At 38.9% G+C, this 21,280-nt stretch overlaps 1 protein-coding gene across 3 annotated transcripts in view; it reads left to right on the top strand.

The window, feature by feature from the left end:
- The window catches only part of LOC121314698 (band 4.1-like protein 4B), a 188,329-nt gene that overhangs the window by 48,372 nt on the left and 118,677 nt on the right, over positions 1-21,280 (top strand). For all 3 annotated transcript variants that reach the window (XM_041248220.1, XM_041248221.1, XM_041248222.1), the window contains one exon: positions 8,216-8,320. In XM_041248220.1, the coding sequence (XP_041104154.1) occupies positions 8,216-8,320 (105 nt within the window). The remainder of the gene's footprint in view (positions 1-8,215; positions 8,321-21,280) is intronic.

The following is a 21,280-nucleotide window of genomic DNA, read 5'->3' as shown; positions in this document are numbered from 1 at the left end:
CAGCAGCTTGCTCCTGCTTTTTACAAAATCTAGGTCTCCCACAGTTATCCACTGAAGAAGCTTCAGACCTGGGCAAGCCCATTTCTCTTGCTAAATTAAAATGTGCACTTCCAAAAAAAAGGTAAAGACCTCACAGAGTGCTCATTATTGTCCAATATCCCTGATTAACGCCGACATTAAATTGTACGCTGTAGTCTTTGCTATGCGTCTGCAGAGGCAGCTCCTGCTGCTCTGCTCCTGGCGGTGGAGGTGGCGGAGGCAGAGACAGCTGCTGCTGCTCTGCTACTGGCGATGGAGGTGGCGGAGGTGGGAGCAGCGTGTAGTCTACCCTTGTTGCAGGGGACTCGTGCGGCTCTCCCTCACTTGCAGGGGACTGGTGCGGCTTTCTCTCACTTGCAGGTGGCTAAACCAGCAGGCATTCTTCCTCTGCTGGAGGAGGTGGAAACAGCAGTCCCTCGGGCTTTGGATTCCCGCGGTCTCCCCGTCCAGGCGCTGGATGCTCACGGTCCACCTGTCTGGGTACTGGATGCACGGGCTTCTCCCACTTGGGCATTAGTTCCCCCTCTGCATATTGCATGGGGCATAGGGCCAACATGTGCCATATACCCCATAGCCGGGGCACAACTCCGCCACAAGGTACTTGGAAAAAGTCCTTCAAGCCGTTGTCCCCGACCTCCTCTTGCGGCTGCTGCTGCAGCTTTCTTCTCCCACTCCTTCTCCTCACCTTCCTCTCCTGGGCCGGTTCCTCCTCCTCCTCATAGTGGCGGAAGGGACAGTTGGCAAACAAATGGTCCTGGTCGCAGAGGGGGTACCCCGACGATGGCTTGTTATATCGCTGTGGATGTCTGGCCATTAGGTGACACTCCTCCTCCCTGTCCTTCACCTCTTTATCCTCCTTCTATCCCATTTTATTTATTTATTTTTTGTAATCCAAAAATACACCCCAACACACACAAAAAAAAAAACAGCAGTCCTTTTTTTCCCCAAAAAAACTGCGGTTCTTGCTCTGGTCTGCGTCTAGGAGGCGCTGGTAATCCCGCGATGACACCACGTGTCACAACGACGGCTGTTGTGGGTGACGTCAGACCAGAAACAGGAACCAACACAAAAATAAACAGAGGTGGAGTTTTGGTGAAGCTGAGCGATTGCTTGCGCTCAGCATTTAATAAATGAACAGAGCAGAAAATAAAAGGTTGCAAGACCAACAAAACACAGGACACGGCACTTTAGCCAAAATAAATATACAAACAAAATGGACTACACATTCAAACACGGTGAGCTGATATTATGATTTACTTTACATTTAACTTTCTCCTCTCCACACCCATTCTCCACTCATCGAACACACAACCCCAAGTGAGTGAAAACATGCTGCTTTTATGCAGCTGTACCGAGACTCGATTGCTAAACAATCATTCAGTTGGAGTCTTGGTACAACTGCACGTGAATTAATAAAGTGCAATTCCCCGTGCTCACATATTATTACATTTTACCTGCACGTGAAGTGCTGTGCAATCCTCGTGCCTAAATACAAATATACATTTTAAACACTCGTGTTACACAGACCCATTTATATCCTGTGTACCAATGACTATACACCAACGTTAACACACTACATACAACATAAAACACAAACAAATAGCACAGGGGTGGGGCACTTTGGCACAGATATGTATTATGTATGCCAACCCCTCTGCGGTAGTATCCTCTGGTGCTACTCACTCTAAAACCTTTACTCTTCATAGAGGCACCAGACAGGGCAGCCCACTTTCCCTGCTTTTATTGGCTCTCTCTCTGGAACCCTTAGCACAGAATATTAGTCAAAATATAATGACGTCCCCTATTGAATTTAAACAGTCAAAGCATGCCATTTCCCTGTATGCTGATGGTATTCTGCTCTATGTCGCTGATATTCAACACTCTCCTCTCAATTCTGTCAGCTTTTGGTGAATTCAGTGCCTAGTCTGGTTACAAAATTAATTGGTCTAAATCTGCCCTGTTACCCCTTAATTCTGTGAAGACTTACACAGATGGACACTCATGGCCACCTGTTTACATGCACAGATCTCTACTGTTAAAATTAACATCCTCCCTTGTATTAACTTTGTAAGCTCCATGATACCATTGCCACCTCCATCAGATTACTGGGTTAAAATTGATTCTCCTTTCAGGAAATCCATATGGAGGGATAAACGACCTCAGATTAAATATACTACATTACAACAAGCCAAATCAGTTGGAGGTTTAGCAGTTCCAAATTTTAAATTCTATCATTTAGATTTTCAAATACGCTTCCTTAAAACCTGGCTGGACCCGCTGTGCCCTGGCGAGCAAACAAAGAAGCTTTTGTGTCCCCAAAAAGAGCGCTTTGCTTTTATAGCTGTATTATAGCGTACTCTATTGCAAATTTAGTGGGGATGTTCTTCTCAGTTTCCAGGATTTATGTTCAATTTTTTGATTTTACCTGGTTCATCTTTTTTTTTTTTTTTTTTTTTTCTGTCTAACACTTCGACCTGCCCTGCGAGCTCACAGGGTTCCCTGGGGGTCCGAACTACAACTACATCCTGTGATAAAAATTGATTTCTACAGGGGGCTCCTCTAGGGGGATGGTCTCTGAGATTTATTTGCATTTACTTAAAGCCTCTTACAAATCTTTGTCCTTAACTGCTTTATGGGAAAGAAATTTGGCTATAGTTGATCGACCAATTGAATGGGAAGCTGTTTGGAACAACATACTTGTAGCTTCAAAAAACCTTAATCGTCAGTTAATTAATTTCAGATTTCCATAGATCTTTTTTAACCCCCTGTAGAAGCTTCCTTATGGGTATTATTCTGAACCCACACTGTGGGCTTTGCTCTCTCGGTATTTCTGCTACCTTATTACATGTTTTATGGGAATGCCCAGGTGTTTTTGTGTTCTGGGGTCGGGTGGCTTCCACTTTATCTGATCTGATCAGCAGGGATTTACCTTTTAGAACCACTACATTTTCTACTTAATGATGACTGTGATCTTCATTTATCTGAACGCCAACGTAAAATTTGGCTGGCTGGTCTAACGGCAACAGTTGGCTCCCCCCTCACCAGTTACCTTTGCAACAATGGCTGTTTAATTTTAACAAGATTTATTCTGTTGGAACTGTCTACAGCCCGAATAAATAAAGCCAAATAACCCATGCTGGTCACATGGGGGAAGCAGCAGCTAAAGTATACGTGCTATTGGACTGTGCAATAGTTTGAAAGAGCTCTGTGTGCTTTGGTTGTGTACTTTGTTTTATCTTTTTTTTGTTTTGCTATATCTATGGGTCCAGGGAAGTTGACAGGTTGGGGGTGGTGGGAAGGGATATATCATATACTGTATGTTATTAGGTTCTGTATGTCAATCCTGAAGAACAAATACAAATTTGATGTTAAAAATAAAATGTACAATATACAGTATTAAAGGGTACTGAAGCGATGGAGGAAGGTGATACAATAGTACAGTAAATAAGGTGAAAACAGTAAAAAAAAAAGAGATTTTGAAATAGAAAAAGGTGAAAAAAGCCTTTTTAAGTACAGAGGGATAAAAAAGGCAGCAAACAGCAAAGAATGAAAGTGATGCCAATTAAATTAGACAACAGAAGAAAACCTATCAAAGCCAGAGCTAGAGAAATAAAAGGGAAAGAACAAAGTTAGCGACATGGCCTTGGGTTAGTCCTGAAATGTGTGTGCCAGCAGCATTTTCCATCATTGTCGTTCTTCATGCTGGTTATAGGGGACAGTAATACACATCATGTACTGTTTACCAACCCAGCTAGATCCTGCATCTGGCACATATGTGTTGTGATTTAATCTAAGGGACTAGCGTTCATTTCCACAAAAAACGCAGAATTTCTGAAGTGAGGTTGTTTAAAATGACCACAAAGGCTATGAAGCTGTAATTTCTGTGCCTTTTGAAAGTGATTTGTTTGTACAGAGATTTTCCATTTACTAACTCACAGTTCCCATAGTTTAAGAGGGTAAAACATTGCATCATTTCCAAAACCACCTCAGCAAATTGAGAATATTTAGTGGTTAAAAACAGACATTTTTGCTGGAATAGTTGGTATGCTAAATAACGATCTAAACAGAAATAACACTAAAGAATGCTAGAGAACACACATTCTATGATGTTAAAGAAATTAAACATTAAGAAAAGGTAAATAGTTAAAACAGCACTTCAATTATCACAGAGTAGACATGAGCCTGTTTTAATGCCTCATCTATATTACAGCACCCCCTACAGTCCAGGATGAAAGAACTGCTTACATCCTGTAAATAAAACAACTTCTAATAGATCAGTAATGCAGATAGACAGAGCTTTGTTCTGAAACTGTGCAGGGGAAATGGATGCAGTCTTCAGAGACAACAAACACCTTTTCCTCGCTTCGCTGGTGAGATCTGACACCAGAGTAGTGTATGGCTGCATGCAATACAATATAGTACTGTGGAATAAGAGGCACAAATTATGCTTGTTGAATATCTGACTGACCTTGCCCATTCAACTTAATAATTGGCATTGAATAAAAGTAAATCGTCTATTCAATGCACTTGAGGAGCCACGTCACATTGTTATGCACAATACACTACAGTTACATGAGATGCTGAATACTGTAACTCTAGAAAAGTGCCTTGGAACACTTGTAGTGGTCCGAAGTGAAAAAACCTCCATTGTAATAGCCAATTTAGCACTTACTTCTGGTCAGTGCCACTGTGTTTGTAGCCTGGTTAGTCTATCACATATAGTAAGTCTAGAGCTCTGGTTTAGTTTCCCCACAACCCCAAACTTTTTTGAAATATTAATTTAGGTTAAGTTACATGAGAAACAGGCTGTAGTTCTTTATTCTACCTCGTTGTCAATGATGTACCCACCCCAGGAGTTTCCTAATGAAATGCGGTGCTACAATAAGGGCACAGCTTCAAAGCTGGGTTGTGCTGTAGCATCATCATGCCAGCGTTGTCTTGTGGCTTCTTGTGATTCACCTGCTGGGTGGATAAATGGAAGAACTTGACTCGACAGTGGATTCAGAAAAACATTTATGCTCATATCTCATTCCCTTAATGGTACAGTGCATGCCATTGATTTGCCTTGAGGTACAGCATTGCCCAAGCTGTAGACAAGCTGGTGGGGTGTTGTTCTCTCAAGGTTAGGTTAGAATCTGCAACAGCTTGGTAGGTGTGTTAAGGGAGACCATTTTGACTACATTTGGTATGCATTTCTTGTGATCTTTAGTAAAACCTTGATCATCCAGCCTCTTTAGGATCACCTTCGCTATCGAAACTTCAGCCTGGCCACCTATCCTGTTGTGCATCGTGCCCTTAAGCCCTGCTGTCGTATAAAATATAAACCGGCCCATCTACTATACCCCTGGCATTGTATTATATATTAAAGGAAAAAGTTTTTTAATTATATCTGGAGCGTTCTTGATATATAGTTGTTGATGTTACCAGAACCAAATATAAATAATGAAATAAAGAATTTGATTTGAGCAACTTTAGTGCAGAATGAAACCCTGATCAGACGTTTTTCGTTTACTTGTATTTTTGAAGCTTTTATATTAAATAGTGTGGTTCAGTGATTTGGGAATATGCATGTTAGTACAGGAACATATCTATTAACTGTAGGACTGTTCTCCAGAATAACTGCGTAATTAGATTCACTAAAATGTGAATTTGGACGCGTGCATTTAGGAACGTGATTTTTTTGTTTTGTTTTATTGGATTGCGCGAGAGGCATACTTGTATATAGGAAGTGGTCGACGAAAATGTGCTCTGCTGCTGCTGCCGATGACAATGAGATCAGTTAGAGATGAAAAGATCAAGTTCAATGGCTAAGTGGGTCTTGTGTACAAGAGTTGGGCCTAGTGCATTAATGCTGATCAGTGGGTGGGGGGAAGAGTTCAATTTTCATTGGCTATTTGGAAATTAAATGAAAAGTGTGGTTTCTGTAACCAACATGATGTCATCTCTCAATTTTATTTTTTTTTATTTTTTTGCTGAACCTCCTCATCAGAACAATTTTTTTAACAATCTTTGTTGCGTTCCTAAATGGCATAAGGTATTAAATGAGGCCTTCCACAGGGCTTAAAAAAACAAAGAAATGTTACAATGAGTACGTTGGAAATGTGACTTTTTTTTTTTTTCTCAAAATATTCAAGCAGATGACTATATCAATCTAATAAGTTCAGTGGTGTTTTCTTTACATTTTAAGAAGGATATTGGACTGCTCAATGTGACAATCATGGTGGTTCTCCATACAAGTTTACGAGACGTTTACACAAGAAATGTATTGTGTAAAATGCTTTTTTGGGTTTCCATTCACTCAGTTTGTTTTACTCGAGTAAACCAGGCTTTTCACCAGACGTCATGCAAATGAATTGGGTAGGTAGGGGGTTGATATGTAAATTAGCTGTGCGTAAAGTCATGCTGTTTTTGAAGCTTACTAGTGACATTTTGTGAAAATGTGGTTTCCATGCGCAGAGAACTGGTACACGAGTGAATCTAAGCTGCGGTAATAAAGCAAAATACTTTGTGTCTAGCTGGTTAATGTGTTTTACTACTCTTGCCCAAATTGTTTTTCAAATGTTTTTCGTAGTGAATACTGTTTCAACTAATTTTATCTTGCGACTCATTAATTAAAAATGAACTTGGAGGTATAAAATGAAAATGACCAACAGGTATTGCAGATCACCATGGCTGAAAACCGCCTGGATGAAAAGGAAAACTATCCCTTTCATTCAGGCAATACAGCAAGGATCAGGTGATGCTGCATGTACTACCCTGGCTTTGGTTTAGAAACCCTACCGTATGGGCGGCTGTCCGCTGCTGAGGAAGCATTTAACACCACGCTTTAGCAAATATGGGTAGTGGGCACTTGAAAGTGCGGATACTGATGAAATGGACTCAAGTGCAGCGTTAGTTCGTTTCCAGTATTGCCAAACTCTGCACAAAATCTGGTCAACAGCAAAATAAGGTGTTTAGGAATCGGTGCCTGTGAAACAGACAGGGAAGGTTACCAATGTTGCCAAGTCTCGCAAGAAAAAAGTGACACTGCCTTTCAAAACAAGCGAACCCATGTTAGAGTGGGTGTTTATGCAAGTTCCAACTAACGACTCTCAAAAACAAGCCCAATTCTGCTTATTATAAACAGACATGGCAACTGTGAAGGTTACCTCAGCTGCCAGTTTCAATTGGACAGCAGCGATCTGAGGAGGTTTGTGCTTTCAAAGATTCTCTTCTTTCTTTTAAGTTGTTTTGGATTTACTGTTGTGTTAAATATTAATGACGCAAACAAATAAAACACAGTCAATACGTTAATTTGCAATTTTATTTGGTCAGTTCTGAGATGGCATCAACAACTTGTTGGATGATGCGCTGTTTTGGGCGATCGAGCTGGTTCGTGACATCCAGTTCACCAGCTATATTTACTAAAGTGGAGGGCAGACACACGTTGTCTTTGGACATAGCTGGGATCAAAAAAAGAATGTGAATTATTTCAGTTAGACATTTAAGCAGGAAGGGTATTCTCAAACAACTGCTTTAATACTATAACAAGGGCATAACGCAGTTCATGGTTAGTGGTTTTATACAGAACTTTAAACCCATAAGAGAGATACAACATGACGGCCCAAACACAGCAAAAAACAATAATAAAAAAAGCCGCCCGCATTATCATTAAGGTGAACTACACCACTTCTAACCATAAAATTACCCATCAGCCACTACTTTCTGCCGTCTTGGAATCCACATTAACAACTGATCTGCTCCCTTGCAGTATTTATAGTTAAGGATAAACACACTCATTAACGTTTACATGTGAAATGCGGGTTTCCATGCGGAACTGGGCGTGGATTTTCCTGTGTGTTTCGTCATTTACACAAGTGAATGAGATTTACCCTATCCCTCTCTTTGGCCCTTTTTTTTTTTAGCCACAAACCTGATTTACACAAGTAATTCTACCAAACGTGCACGTGCATCGCCATTTTACTTGTAAATTGCCCTGCATGGAAACCCCATGAATGTCATCAGTTATGATAAGAAGCTATAGTGTGGGTGGGGGGTGGGGGCCGCTAGGGTTGATGAATAAACTCCTTTTGAAATGCAAACATTGTGCAGTGGTTGTTGAAAGTAAAGTGTGTGTGATCTAATAACCCTTTTGGGATTCAGACATTCCTAACTGGGCTTTTGTTTTCTGTTTCAGAAAAATGCAGATGGACAGGATCTCTTTGAACAAATTTTGTTCCATTTGGACTTGGTGGAAGTAGATTATTTTGGCTTACAATACATGGATGCAGAACAAGTTTCTGTAAGTATGCTTTTTTTTTTTCTTTTAAAATTGTAACAAATCTAGAGTACATTTAAATGAGTGGTATTATTGCATGGGAATAGTATTTGACTATATATTTGTTATTTAGTATTAGTAGTATTCGTATTAAATTGGCCTGCTTGGTTTGGTGCAGAATAAACACTGAGCAGTTTCTTTCAGCAAATATGTGTCCTTGAAAAGTGGGATTGTGGGTCAGGTTTGCAGCCATAAACTGACGAGATTGTTTTGAGTGGATGTTTGATGACAGTCATCACATGCCCAGAGGGTGGAACATATCCTGATTATTTGACAACAGAAATAACCACGGGGACTGGAGCAAGCAAGCAAGGAAGAGGCTCCTACACACATCTCTCCCCTCTCCAGCCTGTAGATCAGACAGGCTGTGCGCTGAGCAGAGCCTCGGAGTGCCTGTGCTATAATGTCAGTCCAGCCAATCAATCTAAACCAGACGTGCATGTACTGTAAAATAAACAAGGAGTGGAAATAAGTTTATTCAGCCTGCATGTGACTCCTCCACCGCATACTGTTTCTATGGAGATGCAGCAGCCCAGAACAGCGCTGCTGAGGAAGACGCACAGGAGCAAAGCCAGAAGCAATGCTTGATTCAATCATATCAATGATTTTTATAATTAAGCTCGAAAAAAAACAAAACAAACAAACTGCTGGTTTAAAGGGGGGTACAGAGTTATGGTTTACAACATTTGCCCTTTTCAGGTTTGTCACTAGGATTAATTCATTATTCACCATCGTGGCTTTATGCAAGAGCCTCAATCAAGCAATAAAAATGTCAAATGATCGCTTCAGGAATGGCACACTGTCTCTGACATGACAAGCATACAGTACAGTATATTTTTTATTAATTTGTGCAAACGGTACTGTACATGGAACATTTCATGTCATGAGCATTTATTTGCAAATATAATTTCCAGCACACGAATAACTGATTTTACTGACTGTACTTGGTATCATAACATAGGGAAATAAATTCCATTTAATTCCGTGCATTTTTCAATCATAAATTGGTAAATATATTGAAAAAAATAGAAAAAAAAGAAATTGTTAATAATTCTGTTGATTATATTATTTTTTTGTGCTTTGTTAATAAGCAGTTGTGTGTTTTTATATGGGTTGACAGTGTGTTAAAAGTGCAGTTGAACGTTTTTGAAGGTCTTTTTTATAAAGTGCTGTGTTTTTATAGTTAAAACACCTCTGCTACTCAGTGCTGCCCGGGCCCAGGGTGTATTCAGCTCAGTGCTTACCAGCGACCCCTGTGGTCTGGCCTGGCGCCTGTAAGCTGCCCAGGGCTGTGATGTCCTCCAGCACTGTAGCTCTGGGTGGCTGCACGGTGAGTCTGCAGAGTGTAAAGAAGCGGGCGGCTGATGGAACACGCTTCGGAGGACAGCGTGTGTTTGTCTTCACCCCTCCCGAGTCAGCGTAGGGGTGGTAGCGGTGGGCTAAGCCTAAAAATAATTGGACATTACTAAATTGGGGAAAAAACAAAAACAGTAATTTGCGACCACTAAATTAGAAAAATAAAAATCCTCTGCTGTGTATTTTTAGTTCTTACTTCTAGTTTAAATCATTTTTTACTTGGAATACATTAGATGCCTTCAGTGTTTCTTCACTATTACTGTTGATGTATTTATCTATGCATCGCTATGTGTGGTTGCTGCTGATACGCTCTAAGGACCTGTCACTGAGTAACTAGAGGTCGAGTATTCAGGTGTTCTAAACTTTTATTCTTGGTATATCAGTTTATCTTCAAAATTCCCACCCCTAACACACACAGGTACTACGCTCTCCTGCCCCTGCTCCTGATGCTATGCTATCTCTGCCTACGTTCTGAGCAATATAACATCTTTTATTACTTTTTGAAAACAAATGAATATTTAAATTGAGCCAATATACGAACATGTATTCTTTGTTTATTTAGCAGATGCCTTTATCCAAGGTGACTTAGAGACAAAATGAATATCCTGTGTTCGTCCCAGCACTACTTTTAATTCTACACATTTGAGACTTATGTAATGAATGAGTATGCTTAGTGTTGGCAATTTTTTGAGTTATTTAGTTAGCTACAATCACTTTAACCGTCCCCAATGGATATACAGTGTCTATAGGGGTCCTCCAAAGTCTGTGCTGATTCCTAAGGATGTAACACACAGGGCATGTCTTCTTTGGATAAATCTGTCCATTTTTATATTCACATTTTGAGTAGTCTAAAAATACCTTGCTTCATTTCTTTAGGGCACTCTGGCTTCTCAAAGTAAGCAAGATAGTCATAATGGAAGGCGTTGATGGGTCTCTTTGAATCTCAGAAATGCCAAGATTGTGTTGTGTAAGAATTAGGCTGCCTTGTGTCCATGGTGCTTGTGAATGTAGCTGTCTGTTACTGCTGTGACACATTGATACAGACAGATCGGGATGAATCTGTATTGAGGATGCTGAGGGAGGGTTGCCTATGTTGCTGTAAATCGGACAAATATCCGAAGCTAACAAATTTGAGTGTGTGCACGTGGAGGAGTAAATACAAAAGAAAACCACAGAGCAGAACTGCATTTATTGTTTAATGTTTAATTTTGTTTGGATTTGTATGGTACTGTATCACTTTCAGTAAATAGATGTCTACAATTATTTATTTTAGCAATTTTGTTGGCAAAACTTAAAAAATTAATACATTGACAAGGAAAATGAAATTAATAGGTAGTTGAGGCACCTTTAGCAATAATAACCTCTTTTTAACAATTAGGATATTTGTCAATGAGCTTTTGGCATGATTCTTTAATGATTTCTGACCATTTTTCTACGCAAAATTGTTCCAGTTCATTCAGATTCCGAGGACTTCTCTTGTGCACAGCCGCCTTCAACTCATACCAAAGATTCTCAATCGGATTTTGTTGGAAAACATGGATTGAGAATTGATTAGGGGTTTGCTATGCATGTGGACTAGCAGAGCTATACTGGTGTTCTTTTCTGAAAAGAGACTAATATTGCAGATAGCAGACTGTTTGGTTCAAATTGCATGTACTGCTAACCACTGACGATGCGTCTACAAACTGCCCAACAATGACTGCAAGCTAATGAGATAACAATGCTGTGGACTAGAAGGGAACAGGCTCTAGACTTCAGAGAGATCAAAAGAGATAATCCCACTGGCATCAAAGGGGGTCACAAGGAGATAACAAAAGGCAGATGTATGGACCTTTTGTCTCCAGGAGTGTGAAGAATGCACTGAGTTCAGAGGTTGTCACATTAGACTACACACACACACACACACATACATACAGACACACACACACACTAAATTAACAGAATAAAGTGTTGTACCTTGACCATTGGTTAAGTGTAAGAGAAAGGGGAGGTGGACCATCTATACAGAAGGGTATTTAATGTCACGCAAACATTGTAATGTTGAGTATTTTGCTTGTCCTGTACCTGGGACCAGACTCCCTGCATATTTCAATAAACCTGGCAACTGATTGAAGAAAAGGACTCTGTGCATTTTCTTGAATCTACTTACTCACCATCTATTTTGTAAGTTACTTCAGATTTTGATCGGGACTTTGACTAGGCCATTTATTAAATGCTGAGCGAGACCATTCGCTCAGCTCCACCAAACTCCACCTCTCTGACGTTTATTTCCTGGTTCCTGTTTCTAGTCTGACGTCCCCCACTCGTGTCGTCTTTGTGATAATGACATAATGGTGTCTGAAGTGTAATGGGCGGTACTAAGATGTGCTGGATATGAGAGAAACTCGCAGTATTAAAAGAAAACGTACGAGTCAACGCAAACCAGCTGTTTGGAAATACAAGATTCTGTGGCGGGAGATAGCTGATTGGGTTAATGCAGTTGGTACCTTAAAAAGGGAGATTATATACTGCCAGAAGTGCCAAGATGAACATCAGATTGCAAACAAAACTGCAGGGTCATCTCACTGTCCTGGATCATGTTTCAAGATATGTCCCTCTTGATGTACAGTTCACACAAGCACACCGAAGTCTGGCAATTTCGTAGAGCAACGAAATATAGGCTACAAATGTGATTTATGTGTTTTCCAACCAATAAGTAGTCTATCCTATTCAGACGTGTTTACAATTAAGTATAATGTATGTGTTTTTTTTATTATTACTGTTGGCTTAAGTGCATGTTCCTAAATGCAGAAATGATGCTAGGAAATGATAACGTTAAGACGCATCTCATTCTCCACTTGGTCTGAGGCATGTGTTAATTATGATGCCGGTAAGGGTCAATTAACTGCACAATACAGATTTATGAAGCAGATGAATAATATGCTAATGAAGAAATTGGTCTCTAAGGGCGAATTTTTCTAATGTTGCAATGAATTAAGTTTTTTTGATGGTAAATGCCGTCTATGCATCACTCCATGAAATACTGTCGCTTTAAACACTATTACTGGCATGATAAAGGAGAAGTTTTATGAGTGTGGTCCAGAATGCCTTGTGGGGTTTAGGATTTCTTTAGAGCCACTTTTATCACTAGCAAAGCTGGGAACATTTTTATATTTTGGACTGCACATCAGTATTTAAAGTAAATCACATTCTGATCTCTCTATTACATTGAACTTCACTTTTTCGCAACAGAGAGAAAAATAAACATGATGCAGAGGCAGACCATTGATGAGATACCCCAGGTTAATAATTCTTATCCCATTTTACGATATTATTGTTTTATATAAGGAACATTACAAACAAAAGGAGGCTTTTGATTGATCATTGCTACCTTGTAGATGATAGTCTCACTGTACAAAAAAAAATCTTACAACTATCACCATTTTACAAGTTTCAGTGTAGTCTGTGTGTTATGTCCATGTTGCAGCTTGAAGTATATAAAGTAATAGTTTTCTGTAGTATTATATAATTTATTTTGATGAAGTGCATGTTGTACAGTAGTAGAAGTGATGTAACCCATGGCATGTCAGTCATGTCTTGATATTTTGGGATATGCATTAAGGACGTGTCGAGTACAGTTGACTGTAATAGTGGCCTATTGTTATCAAGGTAAGTTGTTCTTCCTAACCCTCTGTACAGCTCTGCAGTGTTGATCAGGTTCAAAGTTGTAGTTGCTGCTATCATATTTCTGCCGTTACTTAGCAACCTAAAATAAACGCCTCATGGCTCACTGCAGTTGTAGATCTCTGATTAGAGATTCAAACTCTCCAGAACATATTATTTCATACCGGGAAGAAAACCACCCAGTTTGTGGTTTTGAGGCACTTGTCTGCTGCTGCTAATTGGAACCTCATCTCCCATGCTGTGCTCTGGAGGTGACATTGTGGTGGACAGCCAGACACAGTGAAAGCTAAACTAACCAGCCATATTTGTGCTTTTGTCTTTCACTTGTAATTATCTGTAATTTTGATCCCAATAATATATATAATATATATATATATATATATATAATATATATATATTATATATATATATATAATATATATATATATATATATATATGCTCTTGTAATGCTGAAATTTGCATATTTTCCTGATTATCCATTGTTCTCTATTCATTGCTGTCATTCCCCTTAACTTGAAAGATACTTGTTTTTACTTACTCTCCTGAGCTTTTCAGAAGTGAAAGTACAGTTGCACTACAGTGATGAGCCCCAAATATGGCGAAACATGTTTGCAGATACTGTGCTTTGACTTTTAAAAACGCTGTGAATGTAGAAGCCTTTAAGTGACTTTTACATGATTTGCAAATTTGATTGGCTGTTGTAATGCTGAAATTTAAAAAAATTTTATAACGATATATATATATATATATATATATATATATATATATATATATATATATATATATATATATATATATATATATATAATTACTGTGCAAAAGTTTTAGGCAGGTGTGAAAAAATGCTGTAAAGTAAGAATGCTTTCAAAAATAGACGTGTTAATAGATTATATTTATCAATTAACAAAATGCAAAGTGAGTGAAAAGAAGAAAAATCTTCATCAAATCAGTATTTGGTGTGACCACCCTTTGTCTTCAAAACAGCATCAATTCTTCTAGGTACACTTGCACACAGTTTTTGAAGGAACTCGGCAGGTAGGTTGGCCCAAACATCTTGGAGAACTAACCACAGTTCTTCTGTGGAATTAGGCAGCCTCAGTTGCTTCTCTCTCTTCATGTAATCCCAGACAGACTCGATGATGTTGAGATCAGGGCTCCGTGGGGGCCATACCATCACTTCCCGGACTCATTGTTCTTCTTTATGCTGAAGATAGTTCTTGATGACTTTCGCTGTATGTTTGGAGTCGTTGTCATGCTGCAGAATAAATTTGGGGCCAATCAGATTCATCCCTGATGGTATTGCATGATGGATAAGTATCTGCATGTACTTTGTGTACATTGAGAAGACCATTAATTCTGACCAAATCCCCAACTCCATTTGCAGAAATGCAGCCCCAAACTTGCAAGGAATCTCCACCATGCTTCACTGTTGCCTGCAGACACTCATTCATGTACCGCTCTCCAGCCCTTCCGAACAAACTGCCTTCTGCTACAGCCAAATATTTCAAATTTTGACTCATCAGTTCAGAGCACCTGCTGCCATTTTTCTGCACCCCAGTTCCTCTGTTTTCGTGCGTAGTTGAGTCGCTTGGCCTCGTTTCCACATCGGAGGTCTTCCATGAAGGCCACTTCTGACCAGATTTCTCCATAAAGTAGATGGGTGTACCAGGGTCCCACTGTTTTATGCCAATTCTGAGCTGATGGCATTGCTGGACATCTTCCGATTGCGAAGGGAAGTAAGCATGATGTGTCTTTCATCTACTGCAGTAAGTTTCCTTGGCCGACCACTGCATCTGCAGTCCTCAACTTTGCTGGTTTCTTTGTGCTTCTTCGAAAGAGCTTGGTCAGCACATCTGGAAACCTGTGTCTGTCTTGAAATTTCTGCCTGGGAGAGACCTTGCTGATGCAGTATAACTACCTTGTGTCTTGTTGCTATGCTCAGTCTTGCCATGGTGTATGACTCTTGACAGTAAGCTGTCTTCAGCAACCTCACCTTGTTAGCTGAGTTTGGCTGTTCCTCACCCAGTTTTATTCCTCCTACACAGCTGTTTCTGTTTCAGTTAATGATTGTGTTTCATTCTACATATTGAATTGATGATCATTAGCACTTGTTTGGTATAATTGTTTAATCATACACCTGACTATATGCCTACAAAATCCCTGACTTTGTGCAAGTGTACCTAGAAGAATTGATGCTATTTTGAAGGCAAAGGGTGGTCACACCAAATATGGATTTGATGTAGATTTTTCTACTGTTCACTCACTTTGCATTTAGTTAATTGATAAATATAATCTATTAACATGTCTATTTTTGAAAGCATTCTTACTTTACAGCATTTTTTCACACCTGCCTAAAACTTTTGCATATAATACAGTGCCGTGAAAAAATATTTGCCCCCTGTCTGATTTTCTGCATTTTTGCACATATTTCACATTGAATTTGGTCACATCTTTTTGTGGGTTGTAGTAGTATATAGAGGGAGTCTTTCAGAAAAAATGACACCAAAGTTTGGAGCTTCTTTTATTTGTTTGGTGTGCAAGGTAATCAAACATGCAATCTTCAGTTGTGAAAAAGTTATTGCACCTCTAGTTAACTCAGCCCAATTAGTTATAATTATGATCATCTATTTGAATATTTTAGTTAACAATCAGGCCTGATTTGGACCAGCCCTGCCCAATATAAATCTGACTAACTTCGGCCCTTAATGTCAGAGTGAAGTTGTCAGCACTCAGGTTCTAGCGGCACATCCTGCCACGATTAAAAGAAATTCCTGAATGCCTCTGGGGAAGAAAAGTTGTTGATGCCTATGAGTCTAGAAAGGGTTACAAAGCCATTTCTAAGGCTCTGGGGCTACACCAAACCATAGTCAGAGCCATATTGTCCAAATAGAGAAAGTTTGGGTCAGTAGTGAATCTTCCCAGGAGTGGCCGTCCTGCCAAAACCTGTACCAGAGTAAGGCGTAAAATCATCCAGGAAGTCACAAAGAACCCTAGAATAACATTCAGGGATCTGCAGGCCTCTCTCACCTCGGCTAAGGTTCATGACTCCACCATCAGAAATACACTGGGCAAAAATGGGATTCATGGAAGAATATCAAGACGGAAGCCACTGCTCACTAAGAAGAACATGAATGCTCGTCTCAAGTTTGCCAAAAACCACCTGGATAGTCCTCAAGAGTTATGGAACAATATTCTATGGACATTTGAGTAAAAAATTGGAAGTTTTTGGCCAACATGGGCAACGTTATGTCTGGCGAAAGCCAAAAACCTCATTCCACATATATTCCATGCATTCTATACCAACGGTCAAGCATGGTGGTGGTAGTGTCATGATTTGGGGATTCTTTGCTGCATCAGGACCTGGACGACTTGCCGTCACTGAAGGAACCATGAATTCTGCTCTGTATCAGAGAATTCTACAGGTGAATGCCAGACCATCTGTCCGTGAGCTGAAGCTGAAGTGCAGCTGGGTCATACAGCAAGACAATGATCCGAAACACACAAGCAGGTCTATATAAGAATGGTTGAAGAACAAGTAATTTAAAGTTTTGGAATGGCCTGGTCAAAGTTCAGATCTAAACCCCATTGAGATGTTGTGACAGGACCTGAAACGAGCAGTTTATGCTCAAAAACCCACAAATGGTCACTGAATTGAAACAGTTCTGCATGAAGGAGTGGGCCAGAATTCCTCCATGGCGCTGTGAGAGACAGATCAATAACTACAGGAAGCATTTGGTTGCAGTTATTGAATCTAAGGGGGTGATTGCTTTTTCACATGGGGGCATTTGGTGTTGCCTAAAAAAAATCAAATCGGTATCAAAATGTTGTGTTATTTGTTCACTCAGGATCCCTAGGGGGCAGATAATTTTTCATGGCACTGTAGTGCTGAGACAAATATCCGAGTAGTCGAACAAATATTGTATTATTCGGATACAAAAATCTGATGTTGGTATTTGCTATAAATGACAAATGCCTTGCACTTATTTACAGTCTCACTGGAATTTGCAAAAAAAAAAATGGTAAATGAAAAAGAGCTCCATGTGATATGTGAGATTAATTTATTAAAAAACAAAACACAGGATCAACACAGCAGCTCTTGAGCCTGTTTTTTTTTTTTTTTTAAGTTTTAGACAGCAATAAGTAAACAAACCAGATTTTGCATGTGTACACATAGTGATCTGTATGGAAAGCCGTCTGGGACAAAAATGCATTGTGCTGCTTTAGAGCAAGCCAGAATCTAATGGGACAGAAAAACGTCCTTCCGAAATGCTTAACAATGTCCAACTTCCTGAATATTGTATAGTGATATATATATTTTTTTTTTAATTTAGATAGACTGTATATCAAGGCTCAAAGTTAACGTATAGTTTTTTTTTTTTATGCAGTAGCATTTTTCTGATACCTTGTGCTGCAGTACATGACCGACCCTGAGTGAACACGTACGTAATTAAGTTATTTGTTTATTTATTTTTTTAACAAGTACATTATTAATAGCTTTCATAAAGCTAGAAATCATTGCTAATGGGCTTCTTGCAGCTAATGATGTCACGTTTCAGCTGTACCGTTATCTTCCGGTGAGTGAGTGGCGTATTCAAAATCCTGTTCGCATTTTGTCTGTTGTTGTATTGAGCGATTTACATAGATTTATCACTTGCTTTTTCGCTAGCTGAGAGAGAGGAGGAGTTTTACTTCTCAGGCACAACTGTGAAAACCTTTATCGGCGATGAAAAGGAAATGGTAGTGATTACTGCCTTGTACCCCTGTGCGCCGCTTCAGCACGGTACAATTCATCAGTAAGTTTTCATGCATTTCCCATGCACGAAGAGACGAGAAATGTGGCTTATAAGTATTCGAAGACAGAAATTCACGACTAAACACACCAAATCGGCATTTTGTTAAAGACCTAATTAAACCGGAGGCTGTATTAAGGCGCTGTTCCAGATTCTGTATTCCTTGTTGGCTCGATGCGTGGGACCAAAGAGAAAAGCCAGTACAGAGTCCAGAAGAAGAAATGGACTGTACTTCGGCAGTGCAGTGCCACGATTATAGTTTGAAGCCTGAGCCGTCAGCCTTGATTTATCCATTTCTAAAAATGAGCTGTCAAATGAGATCAAGGTTTTAAAGCTCAAGCTAGAAGAGATAGCCCTTAGTCAAAGTCTTGGTCTCCAAAGGTTTGCAGGCTCCGACGAGTCCACCCGATTGTACACACAGTTAAAATTATTCACTTAATTTAAGCAAAAACTATTTTGTATTAATTTAGTTTATACATTTATATGATGTAGTGCACATTCTTGATCGGGTATGTTTATATGCACACATTTGTGTACCGGTGGTTAGCAAATTTAAATTCATAGCATGCAAATATTTACAATTGCTCACAGTAGATTTATTTTTAATGATATTGAATGATTTTGTATTCATTTGTTCTTAAATACAAAACAGATTTGCAAGCTACTGTACAATAACTGAAACTCTAAACTTTACACCCTACTATTAAACTGTGCGGCTTCTCATTCTTCAAGGATGTAAAACCGTGAGCCCTTATCCTGATTTCAGCTGTCCCCTCATCTTTGTTTGACACTAACAGAAAGGAATTTAATGAGTTTGGAGAGCATTATTATTATTATTATTATTATTATAATATTTTTATATAGCACAATTTATGTAGCACATCTCAAAGCGCTTTATAATATAAAATAACGCACTCATACATAATCACAGCAGACTTTGCATATTAAAACACAGCACACATACAAGTTCAAATGCGTAATTTTTTTAAAAGTTTTTTAAAAAAAATGATAACATTTTTAGCATTCTTTCATCTCCTGTGGGGGTGTTTCAATGCCTGCAGATTGCCAACTTGGTTATAAACACATTATGCACCACATAAAAATAACAGACAAGAAGTAACAGATGCTAACAGAAACAATTTAAAATTCAGTCTAGCAATGTTGAATAAAAAAAATACATCAACAAGAATGTGGTAACTCTCCTTCAGTCACAGAGGGAGCTAGAGATAGAACTTGAACCCCTTTTCTAACTTGCTTGATGGAGCTTTGCATGAGGCTTTTGCAATCCTGTGCACGTAATTTATTGTTAACGCCAGAAGGTCTTGAAGGCATCTTGTATAATAGAGGTCCATTATAACTGATGATAAACTTGAACTTGCTGGCAAAAATAAAAGATAAAAAAATTGAGAGGTAAGCAACAAGCAATACGGAATTTGCATTGACCGGAAGCTACTTTACCAGTATAGCTAACTGCAGAAGTATGATGTGCAAGTAGCCTATGCAAATCGTATTGGACAGTGGAGTGCACATACCTACAGTACCAGGACAATGTGGATACAATTTAAAGGTATGAAGTTTATTTTACAGACCAAAAGTTAAAATTAAGTAACTATTAAAAACATTACGATTTTATAAGACAGCAGGCAATAACTTAACAGGATATTAAGTTTATTCAGTGACTATAAAATGCTAACTTAATCTGTCATGGGATTTATTTTCTTCTAATGTTAACCTAGTTTCACTCCTACCTAAAATGAACACATAATAGGTAGATAATAATTACTTTATCAATTCTGACCCAAAAAAAAAACAAAAAACAAAAAAACAATGTTGAGGTGCATTAATTTATCTGTTTTCTTTTTATAACAGGTTATCACTACCTTTTGTACTTCTGCTGTTTTAACTAGTGAAACTGGACCTGTGCTTTTTACAAAAATTGATCACTTGTGCTGGCAACGAACTGTGTTATATATTATGATAAAAAATACTATATGCATATATATATATATATATATATATATAATAGGTGGCAGGGGGAGGGTCAGATTCCTCCCTGCCTAAAAACATGTGGAAATGCATGTTTTGTTTAATTTAATTGTTAATTATCCCCTGCTCCTGAAGGTAATTGTAAATTAGAACCATGTGCATGGTATTTCAAGAGTGCAGCCAGTTTGTTTTGGGCTGCTGCAGTAGAGTGAAGAGCTTGTTTGTTACGGTGTGCAAATACAAAGGTAAAACCTATGTTTGGTTTAAAAGTGTATTATGTTTTGTTTCTGGCAGGTAAACAGCTTAGCTGCCCTGCTCGTTAGTCAGGGACCTGCGTAAGTTTAGTTAGTGCTCCGAGAGAGCTAGGTGTTTGTTTATTTTGTATTGTGAATAAAAGTGTGCGTAAGCGTTTTTAAAGCGGCAACTGAACTTGAACCGGTACGGCCAAGCCCCGTTATTAAATATATATATATATATATATATATATATATATATATATATATATATATATATATATATATATATATATATATATATAATTACACATACATACATTGGTTTGCAGAAGTATTCACCCCCCTGCAAAGTTTGCCCATTTTGTTGGCACCTGACTGTTCTCCACGACGTTTTCAAAGTAGACTTTACATGTAGAATCTACACAAACTACTCCACGTTGATAAAGTTAAAAAAAATGCATATAGAATATAAATAAGTAAAATTTTAGAGAAAAATTGATTAATAAGCATAAGTATTCAACCCCTTTGCTACTGCAGCCCTAAATCAGCTCATTATTTGTTTGAAAGGTCACAAAATTAGTGAAATGGTTTCAGCCTGTGTGTACTCAAAATGGTTTAACTTGTAGATAATTTCCCTCAGGTATATAAAGGCTTTCAAGCTGCAACGCATTGATCCAACAAAGCAACCATGAAGACAAAGGAGCTTTTGAAACAAGTCAGGGATAAAGTGGTAGAGAGACACAGAGCAGGAGAAGGGCACAAGAACATTTTAAAGGTGCTGATTATCGCTTTCAGCACAGTGAAGTCCATCATTAAGAAGTGGAAGATGCATCATACCACCCAGACACTACCCAGATCAGGTCACCCTCCCAAACTGAGCAGCCGATCAAGC

Source organism: Polyodon spathula, chromosome 4, assembly GCF_017654505.1.
Source record: "Polyodon spathula isolate WHYD16114869_AA chromosome 4, ASM1765450v1, whole genome shotgun sequence".
NCBI classification, from domain to species: Eukaryota; Metazoa; Chordata; class Actinopteri; order Acipenseriformes; family Polyodontidae; genus Polyodon; species Polyodon spathula.
Note: the sequence above shows the minus strand (reverse complement) of the source record. Positions and strands in the feature narration are given on the sequence as shown.